Source organism: Scyliorhinus torazame, chromosome 6 (assembly GCF_047496885.1).
Source record: "Scyliorhinus torazame isolate Kashiwa2021f chromosome 6, sScyTor2.1, whole genome shotgun sequence".
NCBI lineage: Eukaryota > Metazoa > Chordata > Chondrichthyes > Carcharhiniformes > Scyliorhinidae > Scyliorhinus > Scyliorhinus torazame.
Window position 1 is genome coordinate 16,957,574 of NC_092712.1, and position 18,589 is coordinate 16,976,162.

The 18,589-nt window shown below is 73.5% G+C and overlaps 1 protein-coding gene across 1 annotated transcript in view; it reads right to left on the reverse strand.

Moving 5' to 3' along the window:
• Nucleotides 1-18,329, reverse strand: part of hgh1 (HGH1 homolog (S. cerevisiae)) — a 43,179-nt gene extending 24,850 nt beyond the window's left edge. Inside the window, exons 1-2 of the mRNA XM_072507975.1 lie at nucleotides 17,753-18,329; nucleotides 16,156-16,256 (exon numbers count right to left, since the gene is read on the reverse strand). Of these exons, the coding sequence (XP_072364076.1) occupies nucleotides 16,156-16,256; nucleotides 17,753-18,294 (643 nt within the window). The 5' untranslated portion in view covers nucleotides 18,295-18,329. The remainder of the gene's footprint in view (nucleotides 1-16,155; nucleotides 16,257-17,752) is intronic.
• Nucleotides 18,330-18,589: the final 260 nt, after the last annotated feature.

Below are 18,589 nucleotides of genomic sequence, written 5' to 3' on the forward strand. Positions count from 1 at the left end.
GTGCACAGCGCCCTCGATGCACCGCGCTCCCTCGGTGCACAGCGCCCTCGGTGCACAGCGCTCCCTCGGTGCACAGCGCCCTCGATGCACCGCGCGCCCTCGGTGCACAGCGCCCTCGATGCACCGTGCGCCCTCGACGCACCGCGCTCCCTCGGTGCACAGCGCCCTCGACGCACCGCGCGCCCTCGGTGCACAGCGCCCTCGAAGCACCGCGCGCCCTCGGTGCACAGCGCCCTCGATGCACCGCGCGCCCTCGGTGCACCGCGCTCCCTCGGTGCACCGTGCGCCCTCGACGCACCGCGCTCCCTCGGTGCACAGCGCCCTCGACGCACCGCCCGCCCTCGACGCACCGCCCGCCCTCGGAGCACCGCGCTCCCTCGGTGCACCGCCCGCCCTCGGAGCACCGCGCGCCCTCGGAGCACCGCGCTCCCTCGACGCACCGCCCGCCCTCGGAGCACCGCCCGCCCTCGGCGCACCGCCCGCCCTCGGCGCACCGCCCGCCCTCGGAGCACCGCCCGCCCTCGGAGCACCGCCCGCCCTCGGCGCACCGCCCGCCCTCGGCGCACCGCCCGCCCTCGGCGCACCGCCCGCCCTCGGAGCACCGCCCGCCCTCGGCGCACCGCCCGCCCTCGGCGCACCGCCCGCCCTCGGCGCACCGCCCGCCCTCGGCGCACCGCCCGCCCTCGGAGCACCGCCCGCCCTCGGAGCACCGCCCGCCCTCGGAGCACGCCCGCCCTCGGAGCACCGCCCGCCCTCGACGCACCGCCCGCCCTCGGAGCACCGCCCGCCCTCGACGCACCGCCCGCCCTCGACGCACCGCCCGCCCTCGGAGCACCGCGCTCCCTCGGTGCACCGCCCGCCCTCGGAGCACCGCGCGCCCTCGGAGAACCGCGCTCCCTCGGTGCACCGCCCGCCCTCGGAGCACCGCCCGCCCTCGGTGCACCGCCCGCCCTCGACGCACCGCCCGCCCTCGGAGCACCGCCCGCCCTCGGAGCACCGCCCGCCCTCGGAGCACCGCCCGCCCTCGATGCACCGCCCGCCCTCGACGCACCGCCCGCCCTCGGAGCACCGCCCGCCCTCGGAGCACCGCGCTCCCTCGGTGCACCGCCCGCCCTCGACGCACCGCCCGCCCTCGGAGCACCGCCCGCCCTCGGAGCACCGCGCTCCCTCGGTGCACCACCCGCCCTCGACGCACCGCCCGCCCTCGGTGCACCGCCCGCCCTCGGAGCACCGCCCGCCCTCGGTGCACCACCCGCCCTCGACGCACCGCCCGCCCTCGGAGCACCGCCCGCCCTCGGTGCACAGCTCCCTCGGTGCACCGCCCGCCCTCGGAGCACCGCCCGCCCTCGGAGCACCGCGCTCCCTCGGTGCACAGCTCCCTCGGCGCACCGCCCGCCCTCGACGCACCGCGCTCCCTCGGTGCACCGCCCGCCCTCGGTGCACCGCCCGCCCTCGACGCACCGCCCGCCCTCGGAGCACCGCCCGCCCTCGGAGCACCGCCCGCCCTCGGTGCACAGCGCTCCCTCGGTGCACAGCGCCCTCGATGCACCGCCCGCCCTCGATGCACAGCGCCCTCGGTGCACAGCGCCCTCGATGCACCGCCCGCCCTCGATGCACAGCGCCCTCAATGCACAGCGCCCTCGATGCACCGCCCGCCCTTGATGCACAGCGCCCTCGGTGCACAGCGCCCTCGGTGCACCGCCCGCCCTCGGTGCACAGCGCCCTCGACGCACCGCCCGCCCTCGGAGCACCGCCCGCCCTCGGAGCACCGCCCGCCCTCGGAGCACCGCCCGCCCTCGGCGCACCGCCCGCCCTCGGCGCACCGCCCGCCCTCGGCGCACCGCCCGCCCTCGGCGCACCGCCCGCCCTCGGAGCACCGCCCGCCCTCGACGCACCGCCCGCCCTCGACGCACCGCCCGCCCTCGGAGCACCGCCCGCCCTCGGCGCACCGCCCGCCCTCGGCGCACCGCCCGCCCTCGGCGCACCGCCCGCCCTCGGCGCACCGCCCGCCCTCGGAGCACCGCCCGCCCTCGGCGCACCGCCCGCCCTCGGCGCACCGCCCGCCCTCGGCGCACCGCCCGCCCTCGGCGCACCGCCCGCCCTCGGAGCACCGCCCGCCCTCGGAGCACGCCCGCCCTCGGAGCACCGCCCGCCCTCGACGCACCGCCCGCCCTCGGAGCACCGCCCGCCCTCGACGCACCGCCCGCCCTCGACGCACCGCCCGCCCTCGGAGCACCGCGCTCCCTCGGTGCACCGCCCGCCCTCGGAGCACCGCGCGCCCTCGGAGAACCGCGCTCCCTCGGTGCACCGCCCGCCCTCGGAGCACCGCCCGCCCTCGGTGCACCACCCGCCCTCGACGCACCGCCCGCCCTCGGAGCACCGCCCGCCCTCGGAGCACCGCCCGCCCTCGGAGCACCGCCCGCCCTCGGAGCACCGCCCGCCCTCGATGCACCGCCCGCCCTCGACGCACCGCCCGCCCTCGGAGCAGCGCCCGCCCTCGGAGCACCGCGCTCCCTCGGTGCACCGCCCGCCCTCGACGCACCGCCCGCCCTCGGAGCACCGCCCGCCCTCGGAGCACCGCGCTCCCTCGGTGCACCACCCGCCCTCGACGCACCGCCCGCCCTCGGTGCACCGCCCGCCCTCGGAGCACCGCCCGCCCTCGGTGCACCACCCGCCCTCGACGCACCGCCCGCCCTCGGAGCACCGCCCGCCCTCGGAGCACCGCGCTCCCTCGGTGCACAGCTCCCTCGGTGCACCGCCCGCCCTCAGAGCACCGCCCGCACTCGGAGCACCGCGCTCCCTCGGTGCACCGCCCGCCCTCGGAGCACCGCCCGCCCTCGGAGCACCGCGCTCCCTCGGTGCACAGCTCCCTCGGCGCACCGCCCGCCCTCGACGCACCGCGCTCCCTCGGTGCACCGCCCGCCCTCGACGCACCGCCCGCCCTCGGAGCACCGCCCGCCCTCGGAGCACCGCGCTCCCTCGGTGCACCACCCGCCCTCGACGCACCGCCCGCCCTCGGTGCACCGCCCGCCCTCGGAGCACCGCCCGCCCTCGGTGCACCACCCGCCCTCGACGCACCGCCCGCCCTCGGAGCACCGCCCGCCCTCGGAGCACCGCCCGCCCTCGGTGCACAGCTCCCTCGGTGCACCGCCCGCCCTCGGAGCACCGCCCGCCCTCGGAGCACCGCGCTCCCTCGGTGCACAGCTCCCTCGGCGCACCGCCCGCCCTCGACGCACCGCGCTCCCTCGGTGCACCGCCCGCCCTCGGTGCACCGCCCGCCCTCGACGCACCGCCCGCCCTCGGAGCACCGCCCGCCCTCGGAGCACCGCCCGCCCTCGGAGCACCGCCCGCCCTCGGTGCACAGCGCTCCCTCGGTGCACAGCGCCCTCGATGCACCGCCCGCCCTCGATGCACAGCGCCCTCGGTGCACAGCGCCCTCGATGCACCGCCCGCCCTCGATGCACAGCGCCCTCGATGCACAGCGCCCTCGATGCACCGCCCGCCCTTGATGCACAGCGCCCTCGGTGCACAGCGCCCTCGATGCACCGCCCGCCCTCGGTGCACAGCGCCCTCGACGCACCGCCCGCCCTCGGAGCACCGCCCGCCCTCGGAGCACAGCGCCCTCGGTGCACAGCGCCCTCGATGCACCGCCCGCCCTCGGTGCACAGCGCCCTCGACGCACCGCCCGCCCTCGGAGCACCGCCCGCCCTCGGAGCACCGCCCGCCCTCGGCGCACCGCCCGCCCTCGGCGCACCGCCCGCCCTCGGCGCACCGCCCGCCCTCGGCGCACCGCCCGCCCTCGGCGCACCGCCCGCCCTCGACGCACCGCCCGCCCTCGGAGCACCGCCCGCCCTCGGCGCACCGCCCGCCCTCGGCGCACCGCCCGCCCTCGGCGCACCGCCCGCCCTCGGCGCACCGCCCGCCCTCGGCGCACCGCCCGCCCTCGGCGCACCGCCCGCCCTCGGCGCACCGCCCGCCCTCGGCGCACCGCCCGCCCTCGGCGCACCGCCCGCCCTCGGCGCACCGCCCGCCCTCGGCGCACCGCCCGCCCTCGGAGCACGCCCGCCCTCGGAGCACCGCCCGCCCTCGACGCACCGCCCGCCCTCGGAGCACCGCCCGCCCTCGACGCACCGCCCGCCCTCGACGCACCGCCCGCCCTCGGAGCACCGCGCTCCCTCGGTGCACCGCCCGCCCTCGGAGCACCGCGCTCCCTCGGAGCACCACCCGCCCTCGACGCACCGCCCGCCCTCGGAGCACCGCCCGCCCTCGGAGCACCGCCCGCCCTCGGAGCACCGCCCGCCCTCGATGCACCGCCCGCCCTCGACGCACCGCCCGCCCTCGGAGCACCGCCCGCCCTCGGAGCACCGCGCTCCCTCGGTGCACCGCCCGCCCTCGACGCACCGCCCGCCCTCGGAGCACCGCCCGCCCTCGGAGCACCGCGCTCCCTCGGTGCACCACCCGCCCTCGACGCACCGCCCGCCCTCGACGCACCGCCCGCCCTCGGTGCACCGCCCGCCCTCGGAGCACCGCCCGCCCTCGGTGCACCACCCGCCCTCGACGCACCGCCCGCCCTCGGAGCACCGCCCGCCCTCGGAGCACCGCGCTCCCTCGGTGCACAGCTCCCTCGGTGCACCGCCCGCCCTCAGAGCACCGCCCGCACTCGGAGCACCGCGCTCCCTCGGTGCACAGCTCCCTCGGTGCACCGCCCGCCCTCGGAGCACCGCCCGCCCTCGGAGCACCGCGCTCCCTCGGTGCACAGCTCCCTCGGCGCACCGCCCGCCCTCGACGCACCGCGCTCCCTCGGTGCACCGCCCGCCCTCGGTGCACCGCCCGCCCTCGACGCACCGCCCGCCCTCGGAGCACCGCCCGCCCTCGGCTCACCGCGCGCCCTCGGTGCACAGCGCTCCCTCGGTGCACAGCGCCCTCGATGCACCGCCCGCCCTCGATGCACAGCGCCCTCGGTGCACAGCGCCCTCGATGCACCGCCCGCCCTCGATGCACAGCGCCCTCGATGCACAGCGCCCTCGATGCACCGCCCGCCCTTGATGCACAGCGCCCTCGGTGCACAGCGCCCTCGGTGCACAGCGCCCTCGATGCACCGCCCGCCCTCGATGCACAGCGCCCTCGGTGCACAGCGCCCTCGATGCACCGCCCGCCCTCGAAGCACAGCGCCCTCGGTGCACAGCGCCCTCGGTGCACAGCGCCCTTGATGCACCGCGCTCCCTCGGTGCACAGCGCCCTCGATGCACCGCCCGCCCTCGATGCACAGCGCCCTCGGTGCACAGCGCCCTCGATGCACCGCCCGCCCTCGATGCACAGCGCCCTCGGTGCACAGCCCACCCTCGATGCACAGCGCCCTCGGTGCACCGCCCGCCCTCGATGCACCGCGCTCCCTCGGTGCACAGCGCCCTCGATGCACCGCCCGCCCTCGATGCACAGCGCCCTCGGTGCACAGCGTCCTCGATGCACAGCGCCCTCGATGCAACGCCCGCCCTCGATGCACAGCGCCCTCGGTGCACAGCCGCCCTCGATGCACCGCCCGCCCTCGATGCACAGCGCCCTCGGTGCACAGCGCCCTCGATGCACCGCCCGCCCTCGATGCACAGCGCCTTGGTGCACAGCGCCCTCGATGCACCACCCGCCCTCGATGCACAGCGCCCTCGGTGCACAGCGCCCTCGATGCACCGCCCGCCCTCGATGCACAGCGCCCTCGATGCACCGCCCGCCCTCGGTGCACAGCGCCCTCGATGCACAGCGCCCTCGGTGCACAGCGCCCTCGGTGCACCGCCCGCCCTCAATGCACAGCGCCCTCGATGCACCGCCCGCCCTCGATGCGCAGCGCCCTCGATGCACCGCCCGCCCTCGATGCACAGCGCCCTCGATGCACAGCGCCCTCGGTGCACCGCCCGCCCTCGATGCACAGCGCCCTCGATGCACCGCCCGCCCTCAGTGCACAGCGCCCTCGGTGCACCGCCCGCCCTCGATGCACAGCGCCCTCGGTGCACCGCGCCGTCGGTGCACAGCGCCCTCGACGCACCGCCCGCCCTCGACGCACCGCCCGCCCTCGACGCACCGCCCGCCCTCGGAGCACCGCCCGCCCTCGACGCACCGCCCGCCCTCGGCGCACCGCGCGCCCTCGATGCACCGCGCGTCCTCGGTGCACCGCGCGCCCTCGATGCACAGCGCCCTCGATGCACCGCCCGCCCTCGGTGCACCGCGCGCCCTCGGTGCACAGCGCCCCCTCGGTGCACAGCGCCCTCGATGCACCGCCCGCCCTCGATGCACCGCCCGCCCTCGATGCACCGCCCGCCCTCGATGCACAGCGCGCCCTCGGTGCACAGCGCGCCCTCGGTGCACCGCGCGCCCTCGGCTCACCGCGCGCCCTTGATGCACCGCGCGCCCTCGATGCACCGCCCGCCCTCGATGCACCGCCCGCCCTCGGTGCACCGCCCGCCCTCGATGCACAGCGCCCTCGATGCACCGCCCGCCCTCGATGCACAGCGCCCTCGGTGCACAGCGCCCTCGATGCACCGCCCGCCCTCGATGCACAGCGCCTTGGTGCACAGCGCCCTCGATGCACCGCCCGCCCTCGATGCACAGCCCGCCCTCGATGCACAGCGCCCTCGATGCACCGCCCGCCCTCGATGCACAGCGCCCTCGATGCACAGCGCCCTCGGTGCACAGCGCCCTCGGTGCACAGCGCCCTCGGTGCACAGCGCCCTCGGTGCACCGCGCTCCCTCGGTGCACAGCGCCCTCGATGCACCGCGCTCCCTCGGTGCACAGCGCCCTCGATGCACAGCGCCCTCGATGCACCGCGTGCCCTCGGTGCACAGCGCCCTCGGTGCACCGCGCTCCCTCGGTGCACAGCGCCCTCGATGCACCGTGCGCCCCCGACGCACCGCGCTCCCTCGGTGCACAGCGCCCTCGACGCACCGCGCGCCCTCGGTGCACAGCGCCCTCGACGCACCGCGCGCCCTCGGTGCACAGCGCCCTCGATGCACCGCGCGCCCTCGATGCACCGCGCGCCCTCGGCTCACCGCGCGCCCTCGACGCAACGCGGGCCCTCGATGCACAGCGCGCCCTCGATGCACCGCGTGCCCTCGATGCACCGCGCGCCCTCGACGCAACGCGGGCCCTCGATGCACAGCGCGCCCTCGATGCACCGCGCGCCCTCGACGCACCGCGCGCCCTCGGTGCACCGCGCGCTATCGACGCACCGCGCGCCCTCGGTGCACAGTGCCCTCGATGCACCGCGGTCCCTCGGTGCACAGCGCCCTCGATGCACCGCGCTCCCTCGGTGCACAGCGCCCTCGACGCACCGCGCGCCCTCGGAGCACCGCCCGCCCTCGGAGCACCGCCCGCCCTCGACGCACCGCCCGCCCTCGACGCACCGCCCGCCCTCGACGCACCGCCCGCCCTCGGAGCACCGCGCGCCCTCGACGCACCGCCCGCCCTCGGAGCACCGCCCGCCCTCGGCGCACCGCCCGCCCTCGGAGCACCGCCCGCCCTCGGCGCACCGCCCGCCCTCGGCGCACCGCCCGCCCTCGACGCACCGCCCGCCCTCGGAGCACCGCCCGCCCTCGGAGCACCGCCCGCCCTCGGAGCACCGCCCGCCCTCGGCGCACCGCCCGCCCTCGGCGCACCGCCCGCCCTCGGCGCACCGCCCGCGGCGCACCGCCCGCCCTCGGCGCACCGCCCGCCCTCGGCGCACCGCCCGCCCTCGGCGCACCGCCCGCCCTCGACGCACCGCCCGCCCTCGGAGCACCGCCCGCCCTCGGAGCACCGCCCGCCCTCGGAGCACCGCCCGCCCTCGGAGCACCGCGCTCCCTCGGTGCACAGCTCCCTCGGTGCACCGCCCGCCCTCGACGCACCGCCCGCCCTCGGAGCACCGCCCGCCCTCGGAGCACCGCCCGCCCTCGGCGCACCGCCCGCCCTCGGCGCACCGCCCGCCCTCGGCGCACCGCCCGCCCTCGGCGCACCGCCCGCCCTCGGCGCACCGCCCGCCCTCGACGCACCGCCCGCCCTCGACGCACCGCCCGCCCTCGGAGCACCGCCCGCCCTCGGAGCACCGCGCTCCCTCGGTGCACAGCTCCCTCGGTGCAGCGCCCGCCCTCGACGCACCGCCCGCCCTCGACGCACCGCCCGCCCTCGGAGCACCGCCAGCCCTCGGAGCACCGCCCGCCCTCGGAGCACCGCCCGCCCTCGGAGCACCGCGCTCCCTCGGAGCACCGCCCGCCCTCGGTGCACGGCCCGCCCTCGACGCACCGCCCGCCCTCGGAGCACCGCCCGCCCTCGGAGCACTGCGCTCCCTCGGTGCACAGCTCCCTCGGAGCACCGCCCGCCCTCGGAGCACCGCGCTCCCTCGGAGCACCGCCCGCCCTCGGAGCACCGCCCGCCCTCGGAGCACCGCCCGCCCTCGGAGCACCGCCCGCCCTCGGTGCACCGCCCGCCCTCGATGCACCGCCCGCCCTCGAAGCACCGCGCTCCCTCGATGCACCGCGCTCCCTCGGTGCACCGCCCGCCCTCAGAGCACCGCCCACCCTCGGTGCACCGCCCGCCCTCGACGCACCGCCCGCCCTCGGTGCACAGCTCCCTCGGTGCACCGCCCGCCCTCGGAGCACCGCCCGCCCTCGGCTCACCGCGCGCCCTCGATGCACCGCGCGCCCTCGGTGCACAGCGCTCCCTCGGTGCACAGCGCCCTCGATGCACCGCCCGCCCTCGATGCACAGCGCCCTCGGTGCACAGCGCCCTCGATGCACCGCCCGCCCTCGATGCACAGCGCCCTCGGTGCACAGCGCCCTCGATGCACAGCGCCCTCGATGCACCGCCCGCCCTCGATGCACAGCGCCCTCGGTGCACAGCGCCCTCGGTGCACAGCGCCCTCGGTGCACAGCGCCCTCGATGCACCGCCCGCCCTCGATGCACAGCGCCCTCGGTGCACAGCGCCCTCGATGCACCGCCCGCCCTCGATGCACAGCGCCTTGGTGCACAGCGCCCTCGATGCACCGCCCGCCCTCGATGCACAGCCCGCCCTCGATGCACAGCGCCCTCGATGCACCGCCCGCCCTCGATGCACAGCGCCCTCGGTGCACAGCGCCCTCGGTGCACAGCGCCCTCGGTGCACCGCGCTCCCTCGGTGCACAGCGCCCTCGATGCACCGCGCTCCCTCGGTGCACAGCGCCCTCGATGCACAGCGCCCTCGATGCACCGCGCGCCCTCGGTGCACAGCGCCCTCGGTGCACCGCGCTCCCTCGGTGCACAGCGCCCTCGATGCACCGTGCGCCCCCCGACGCACCGCGCTCCCTCGGTGCACAGCGCCCTCGACGCACCGCGCGCCCTCGGTGCACAGCGCCCTCGACGCACCGCGCGCCCTCGGTGCACAGCGCCCTCGATGCACCGCGCGCCCTCGATGCACCGCGCGCCCTCGATGCACCGCGCGCCCTCGATGCACCGCGCGCCCTCGATGCACCGCGCGCCCTCGATGCACCGCGCGCCCTCGGCTCACCGCGCGCCCTCGACGCAACGCGGGCCCTCGATGCACAGCGCGCCCTCGATGCACCGCGTGCCCTCGATGCACCGCGCGCCCTCGACGCAACGCGGGCCCTCGATGCACAGCGCGCCCTCGACGCAACGCGGGCCCTCGATGCACAGCGCGCCCTCGATGCACCGCGCGCCCTCGATGCACCGCGCGCCCTCGATGCACCGCGCGCCCTCGGTGCACCGCGCGCCCTCGGTGCACCGCGCGCTATCGACGCACCGCGCGCCCTCGGTGCACAGTGCCCTCGATGCACCGCGGTCCCTCGGTGCACAGCGCCCTCGATGCACCGCGCTCCCTCGGTGCACAGCGCCCTCGACGCACCGCGCGCCCTCGGAGCACCGCCCGCCCTCGGAGCACCGCCCGCCCTCGGAGCACCGCCCGCCCTCGACGCACCGCCCGCCCTCGACGCACCGCCCGCCCTCGACGCACCGCCCGCCCTCGGAGCACCGCGCGCCCTCGATGCACCGCCCGCCCTCGGCGCACCGCCCGCCCTCGGCGCACCGCCCGCCCTCGGAGCACCGCCCGCCCTCGGCGCACCGCCCGCCCTCGGAGCACCGCCCGCCCTCGGCGCACCGCCCGCCCTCGGCGCACCGCCCTCCCTCGGCGCACCGCCCGCCCTCGGCGCACCGCCCGCCCTCGGCGCACCGCCCGCCCTCGGAGCACCGCCCGCCCTCGGCGCACCGCCCGCCCTCGGCGCACCGCCCGCCCTCGGCGCACCGCCCGCGGCGCACCGCCCGCCCTCGGCGCACCGCCCGCCCTCGGCGCACCGCCCGCCCTCGGCGCACCGCCCGCCCTCGGAGCACCGCCCGCCCTCGGCGCACCGCCCGCCCTCGGCGCACCGCCCGCCCTCGACGCACCGCCCGCCCTCGGAGCACCGCCCGCCCTCGGAGCACCGCGCTCCCTCGGTGCACCGCCCGCCCTCGACGCACCGCCCGCCCTCGGAGCACCGCCCGCCCTCGGAGCACCGCCCGCCCTCGGCGCACCGCCCGCCCTCGGCGCACCGCCCGCCCTCGGCGCACCGCCCGCCCTCGGCGCACCGCCCGCCCTCGACGCACCGCCCGCCCTCGACGCACCGCCCGCCCTCGACGCACCGCCCGCCCTCGGAGCACCGCCCGCCCTCGGAGCACCGCGCTCCCTCGGTGCACAGCTCCCTCGGTGCAGCGCCCGCCCTCGACGCACCGCCCGCCCTCGACGCACCGCCCGCCCTCGGAGCACCGCCCGCCCTCGGAGCACCGCCCGCCCTCGGAGCACCGCGCTCCCTCGGAGCACCGCCCGCCCTCGGTGCACCGCCCGCCCTCGACGCACCGCCCGCCCTCGGAGCACCGCCCGCCCTCGGAGCACCGCGCTCCCTCGGTGCACAGCTCCCTCGGAGCACCGCCCGCCCTCGGAGCACCGCGCTCCCTCGGAGCACCGCCCGCCCTCGGAGCACCGCCCGCCCTCGGAGCACCGCCCGCCCTCGGAGCACCGCCCGCCCTCGGAGCACCGCCCGCCCTCGGAGCACCGCCCGCCCTCGGAGCACCGCGCTCCCTCGGTGCACCGCCCGCCCTCAGAGCACCGCCCGCCCTCAGAGCACCGCCCGCCATCAGAGCACCGCCCGCCCTCGGTGCACCGCCCGCCCTCGACGCACCGCCCGCCCTCGGAGCACCGCGCTCCCTCGATGCACCGCGCTCCCTCGGTGCACCGCCCGCCCTCGACGCACCGCCCGCCCTCGGTGCACAGCTCCCTCGGTGCACCGCCCGCCCTCGGAGCACCGCCCGCCCTCGGCTCACCGCGCGCCCTCGATGCACCGCGCGCCCTCGGTGCACAGCGCTCCCTCGGTGCACAGCGCCCTCGATGCACCGCCCGCCCTCGATGCACAGCGCCCTCGGTGCACAGCGCCCTCGATGCACCGCCCGCCCTCGATGCACAGCGCCCTCGGTGCACAGCGCCCTCGATGCACAGCGCCCTCGATGCACCGCCCGCCCTCGATGCACAGCGCCCTCGGTGCACAGCGCCCTCGGTGCACAGCGCCCTCGGTGCACAGCGCCCTCGATGCACCGCCCGCCCTCGATGCACAGCGCCCTCGGTGCACAGCGCCCTCGATGCACCGCCCGCCCTCGATGCACAGCGCCCTCGGTGCACAGCGCCCTCGATGCACCGCCCGCCCTCGATGCACAGCGCCCTCGGTGCACAGCCCGCCCTCGATGCACAGCGCCCTCGATGCACAGCGCCCTCGGTGCACAGCGCCCTCGGTGCACAGCGCCCTCGATGCACAGCGCCCTCGGTGCACAGCGCCCTCGGTGCACAGCCCGCCCTCGATGCACAGCGCCCTCGATGCACAGCGCCCTCGGTGCACAGCGCCCTCGGTGCACAGCGCCCTCGATGCACCGCCCGCCCTCGATGCACCGCCCGCCCTCGATGCACCGCGCTCCCTCGGTGCACAGCGCCCTCGATGCACCGCCCGCCCTCGATGCACAGCGCCCTCGGTGCACAGCGTCCTCGATGCACAGCGCCCTCGATGCACCGCCCGCCCTCGATGCACAGCGCCCTCGATGCACCGCCCGCCCTCGGTGCACAGCGCCCTCGATGCACAGCGCCCTCGGTGCACAGCGCCCTCGATGCACCGCCCGCCCTCAATGCACAGCGCCCTCGGTGCACCGCCCGCCCTCGACGCACCGCCCGCCCTCGACGCACCGCCCGCCCTCGACGCACCGCCCGCCCTCGACGCACCGGCCGCCCTCGGTGCACCGCGCTCCCTCGACGCACCGCCCGCCCTCGACGCACCGCCCGCCCTCGGCGCACCGCCCGCCCTCGGCGCACCGCCCGCCCTCGGCGCACCGCCCGCCCTCGGCGCACCGCCCGCCCTCGACGCACCGCCCGCCCTCGACGCACCGCCCGCCCTCGACGCACCGCCCGCCCTCGACGCACCGCCCGCCCTCGACGCACCGCCCGCCCTCGGTGCACCGCGCTCCCTCGACGCACCGCCCGCGACGCACCGCCCGCCCTCGACGCACCGCCCGCCCTCGGTGCACCGCGCTCCCTCGACGCACCGCCCGCCCTCGACGCACCGCCCGCCCTCGACGCACCGCCCGCCCTCGGTGCACCGCGCTCCCTCGACGCACCGCCCGCCCTCGACGCACCGCCCGCCCTCGACGCACCGCCCGCCCTCGACGCACCGCCCGCCCTCGACGCACCGCCCGCCCTCGACGCACCGCCCGCCCTCGGTGCACCGCGCTCCCTCGACGCACCGCCCGCCCTCGACGCACCGCCCGCCCTCGACGCACCGCCCGCCCTCGGTGCACCGCGCTCCCTCGACGCACCGCCCGCCCTCGACGCACCGCGCTCTCTCGACGCACCGCCCGCCCTCGACGCACCGCCCGCCCTCGACGCACCGCCCGCCCTCGACGCACCGCCCGCCCTCGGCGCACCGCGCTCCCTCGACGCACCGCCCGCCCTCGACGCACCGCGCCGTCAGTGCACAGCGCCCTCGACGCACCGCCCGCCCTCGACGCACCGCCCGCCCTCGATGCACAGCGCCCTCGGTGCACCGCGCCGTCAGTGCACAGCGCCCTCGACGCACCGCCCGCCCTCGACGCACCGCCCGCCCTCGATGCACAGCGCCCTCGGTGCACCGCGCCGTCAGTGCACAGCGCCCTCGACGCACCGCCCGCCCTCGACGCACCGCCCGGCCTCGACGCACCGCCCGGCCTCGACGCACCGCCCGCCCTCGACGCACCGCCCGCCCTCGACGCACCGCCCGCCCTCGACGCACCGCCCGCCCTCGACGCACCGCCCGCCCTCGACGCACCGCCCGCCCTCGACGCACCGCCCGCCCTCGACGCACCGCCCGCCCTCGACGCACCGCCCGCCCTCGACGCACCGCCCGCCCTCGACGCACCGCCCGCCCTCGACGCACCGCCCGCCCTCGACGCACCGCCCGCCCTCGACGCACCGCCCGCCCTCGACGCACCGCCCGCCCTCGACGCACCGCCCGCCCTCGACGCACCGCCCGCCCTCGACGCACCGCCCGCCCTCGACGCACCGCCCGCCCTCGACGCACCGCCCGCCCTCGACGCACCGCCCGCCCTCGACGCACCGCCCGCCCTCGACGCACCGCCCGCCCTCGACGCACCGCCCGCCCTCGGTGCACAGCGCCCTCGACGCACCGCCCGCCCTCGGAGCACCGCCCGCCCTCGACGCACCGCCCGCCCTCGACGCACCGCCCGCCCTCGACGCACCGCCCGCCCTCGACGCACCGCCCGCCCTCGACGCACCGCCCGCCCTCGACGCACCGCCCGCCCTCGGAGCACCGCCCGCCCTCGGAGCACCGCCCGCCCTCGGAGCACCGCCCGCCCTCGGAGCACCGCCCGCCCTCGATGCACCGTCCGCCCTCGACGCACCGTCCGCCCTCGACGCACCGTCCGCCCTCGACGCACCGTCCGCCCTCGATGCACAGCGCGCCCTCGATGCACAGCGCGCCCTCGATGCACAGCGCGCCCTCGACGCACCGTCCGCCCTCGATGCACAGCGCGCCCTCGATGCACAGCGCGCCCTCGATGCACAGCGCGCCCTCGACGCACCGTCCGCCCTCGATGCACAGCGCCCTCGATGCACAGCGCGCCCTCGATGCACAGCGCGCCCTCGACGCACCGTCCGCCCTCGATGCACAGCGCCCTCGATGCACAGCGCGCCCTCGATGCACTTACTCAAGTCAAATGGTATTTTGGACTAGCTAGTTGAACTGTCATGGCCTTTTTCGGTCTATCCAGTTACATACCACAGCGATGACCAGATTAAATGGGAGGATCCACTCATGGCTGAGATTTTGTTTATCCTTTCACAGAACGTGGGTGTTAGGCAGCATTTATTGTCCATCCCTAGTTGCCCTTGAGAAGGTGGTGACAATTTGCCTTCTTGAACCGCTGGAGTCCATGTGGTGTCGATACACCCAATGTGCTGTTAGGGAGGGAATTTTGACCCAGCGACAGTGAAGGAACGGCGACATATTTCCAAGTCAGGATGTGGGGCGTTCCTATCGGTTTGCTGCCTTGGTCCTTCTGGATGGTAGAGGTCACGCGTTTGGGAAGTGCTGTTGAAGGAGCTTTGGCGAGTTGCTACAGGGCATCTCGTGGATGGTTCACACTGCTGCCGCTCTGCGTGGATGAGAGAGAGCTTGAAGCTCCTACAAATGAGACACGCACAACAGCTTGCTCACATCTTCCCGCGGGTAATGTGGTCTGTTTGAAGGAGTGATCCAGCCAGTCCTCAGCTCTTTACCCGGAGCCCCAATCTCACTTTGGAAGTTATCACTGAATCAGCTCTTGCTTTTTTGATCGGAACGGGATTGTCAGGATTATTTTCCATTTCCCCAAGATATCCCACAGCTCCAGATGCAGGAAGTCTGCCCTTCCCGATGGATGGATTCTGGATCTCAACACCCTGCTCTGCCAACCTCTCCTTGCCTGAAGAGATTGACGGGAGGGTGAATGCAAGAAATGAGGAGGAGCCGACCACTCGGCCCATCGAGTCTGTTCCGCCACTCAATGCCATCTGGTCCGATCTTGGTCTTCAACTCCACTTTCCCGCCCACACCCCATATCCCGGAATTCCTGAAGACCAAAAATCTGTTTTATCCCCCAGCCTGGAATAAATTCAATGATGGCGGGTCCACAACCCTATGGGGTCAAGAATTCCAAACACTCACAACCATTTGAGTGGAGTATTTCATCGCATCTCAGTTTGAAATGATCGCCCCCCTTATCCAGAGTCTGTGGTCCCGTGTTTGAGATTCCCCCGAGCAGCGGGCACAATCGTGCAGCGTCCTCCCCATCAATCCCTGCTCAGCATTTTCTGTACGAAGTCTTACGAGGCCTTCACCTGAGGAAGGAGCAGCGCTCCGAAAGCTAGTGACATCGAAACAAACCTGTTGGAACTTTAACCTGGTGTTGTAAGACTTCGTACTGTGCTCACCCCAGTCCAACGCCGGCATCTCCACATCACAGCATTTTCTGGGTTGCGATTAGATCGCCTCTCATTCCTCCAAGCTTGCAAAGTTCCCGAGATACAGGAAGAGCCACACAAAGGGCAGTTGTCACGTGGGATCCAGCTGGAGTACGGCTGGGATAACACAGGAGCAGGGAGGGGTCACTCAAACGCCCTCGAGCACGTTCTGCCATCGAGGTCTGGACTGTAACTCCCATCTTCCTGCCCTGGAGGCCTAGTGGCACAGTGATAACATCCCTACTCCGGGGGCCAGAACCTCCGGATTCGAGGCCAACGCCACGACGTGTTGGCCACGGAAGGAGAGTTCAACGTTAATAATCTGCGCGAAAACCTTCCACCACTTCCCCCACAATTTCCGAAAGGGTAAAACAAAGTGTGGGTGTGAGGGTGCAGTAAAAATAAATCAGGCCTGCCTTCGCCAGAAACCAGGCCGTTTAGACAGCTCAGATACACGTTGAAGCTGCGACGCGGCCCACGCGACGCGGCCCACGCGACGCGGCCCACGCGACGCGGCCCACGCGACGCGGCCCACGCGACGCGGCCCACGCGACACGGCCCACGCGACACGCCCCACGCGACACGCCCCACGCGACACCTCCCCAGTCAATTCCGGTTAAAAAGCTGAGACACTCACAATGATCAAAGCAGCAATTACGAAGCGTGCCCACAACCCCTCCTCTCCGCACACTCGAATCTTCGTACTGTGTGTAAGGGAGCAGACGCTGAACGACACACCTGGAGGGCAAAGAACAAATCCCACAGATTAACCTGGGGTCACAACAAACAACAACTCTTCCCAATGATACAGAGTAAAGCTCCCTCTACACTGTCCCCATCAAACACTCCCAGGACAGGTACAGCATGGGGTTAGATACAGAGTAAAGCTCGCTCGACACTGTCCCCATCAAACACTCCCAGGACTGGTACCACACGGGCTTAGATACAGAGTAAAGCTCCCTCTACACTGTCCCCATCAAACACTCCCAGGACAGGTACAGCACGGGGTTAGATACAGGGTAAAGCTCCCTCTACCCTGTCCCCATCAAACACTCCCAGGACAGGTACAGCACGGGGTTAGATACAGAGTAAAGCTCCCTCTACACTGTCCCCATCAAACACTCCCAGGACAGGTACAGCACGGGGTTAGATAGATGCCTGTTGCGGCTCTTTGAAAGAACAATCCCATACTCAAATCCTCTCGCTGTGAAGGCCAACATACCATTTCCCTTCTTTACTGCCGCTGTACCTGCACACGGACTTTCAGTGACTGATGCACGAGGACACCAAGTCTCGCTGAGTATCCAGCTCTCTTGATTTACACTCATTCGGGGTGGCACGGTGGTGCAGTGGGTTAGCACTGCTGCCTCACGCCGCCGAGGTCCCAGGTTCGATCCCGACCCTGGGCCACTGTCCGTGTGGAGTTTGCACATTCTCCCCGTGTCTGCGTGGGTTTCGCCCCCACAACCCAACCATGTGCGGGGTAGGTGGATTGGCCGCGCTAAATTGCCCCTTAATTGGAAAAATTAATTGGGCACTCTAAATTTTAAAAAAAATAATTTACACCCATTCAAATAATAATCTGCCTGCCCATTTTTGCGACCGAAGCGGATAACCTCACATTTATCCACATTATACTGCACCCGTCATGCATATTTTGTTTGAGTATCTTTATTGTCTTGTCTTGTTACCTTAACAGATTAATGTGGGTGAACCCTAGACTCTGTCTCCCTGCTTCTTCTGTATCACCAGACTGTTTATTCATGTTAGGAAATGTAAATGCAGACATTTCTGGACAGTGAGGGCCGGTTTGGCTCACTGGGCTGGACAGCTGGTTTTGTGATGCGGAGCGAGTCCAGCACCGTGGGTTCAATCCCCGTACCGGCTGAGGCTATTCATGAAGGCCTGCCCAACCTCGCCCCTTGTCTGGGGTGCGGTGATCCTCCGGTTAGAACAGGATAAGAACGAGGAGCAGGAGTCGGCCATCTGGCCCCTCGAGCCTGCTCCGCCATTCAGTGAGATCATGGCTGATCTTTTGTGGACTCAGCTCCACTTTCCCGCCCGAGCACCATAACCCTTAATCCCTTTATTCATCAAAAAATCATCTATCTAAATCACCTCCAGTCAGCTATCTCTCAAAAAGGGAGAGAAGCCTCTGGTCATCTGGGACGACGGAGACTTTCATTTGCTCGAACTAGTTTCGCAGTTGTGAGGGAAAGTGTAAAGCGGCAGACCTGTCCTTATCCAGTATAAACTTCCTGGCTTCTGGTAACTGGGTCAAGTTGGACAGCAGCGGCCCCAGATAGTGAAGGTCCACCTTTTTGTTCGAACTGCCTGTGCAGAAGATGTCCACAATCTCAGCCAAGCCCGGACCCTGGTTCTGAATGGCTCGGAACACATCGACACAGGTGTCCTCCTCCCGCGAGAGGTTGGACAGGATGGAGCAGACCTGGTCCGCGAAGTCGTACTCAGGATCGCGGAGGTTGGCCAGGAGCACGGGCACAAGGCGCACATCCCGTACCAGGGCACGGTGTATCGCAGCATCAGCAGACAGGTTGACCAGGGCGTAGTAGCAATCCTTTGCCACAGCGAGGGAGGGGTCTTTGGTCAGTGCCATCAAAGACCGCAGGATGTCCAGACACTGGCCCAGGGCTCTGCGGCCGTCCTTGCTGCCAGTCAGGCCCAGCACACACTCGGTGGCCTGGCCTTTAACGTCCAGCCGTGTGTCGAGTGTCAGAAACCCCAGGAGCTCCTGTATCCGTCCTTCACTCAACATGGCGATGGTCTCAGTCTGTGTCAGGGAGGAAGAGGGAACAGGAAATGAGACATTGGATAAGCCAGACAGCTGGACAGAGAGACACCCCCCCCAATACTCCTCCCCCCTCTCCCCCCAATACACCCCCCCTCTCCCCCCCAATACACCCCCCCTCTCCCCCCCAATACTCCCCCCCCCCTCTCCCCCAATACTCCTCTCCCCTCTCCCCCCAATACACCCCCCCTCTTCCCAATACTCCTCCCCCCTCTCCCCCCCAAAACACTCCCCCCCAATACACTCCCCCCCAATACTCCTC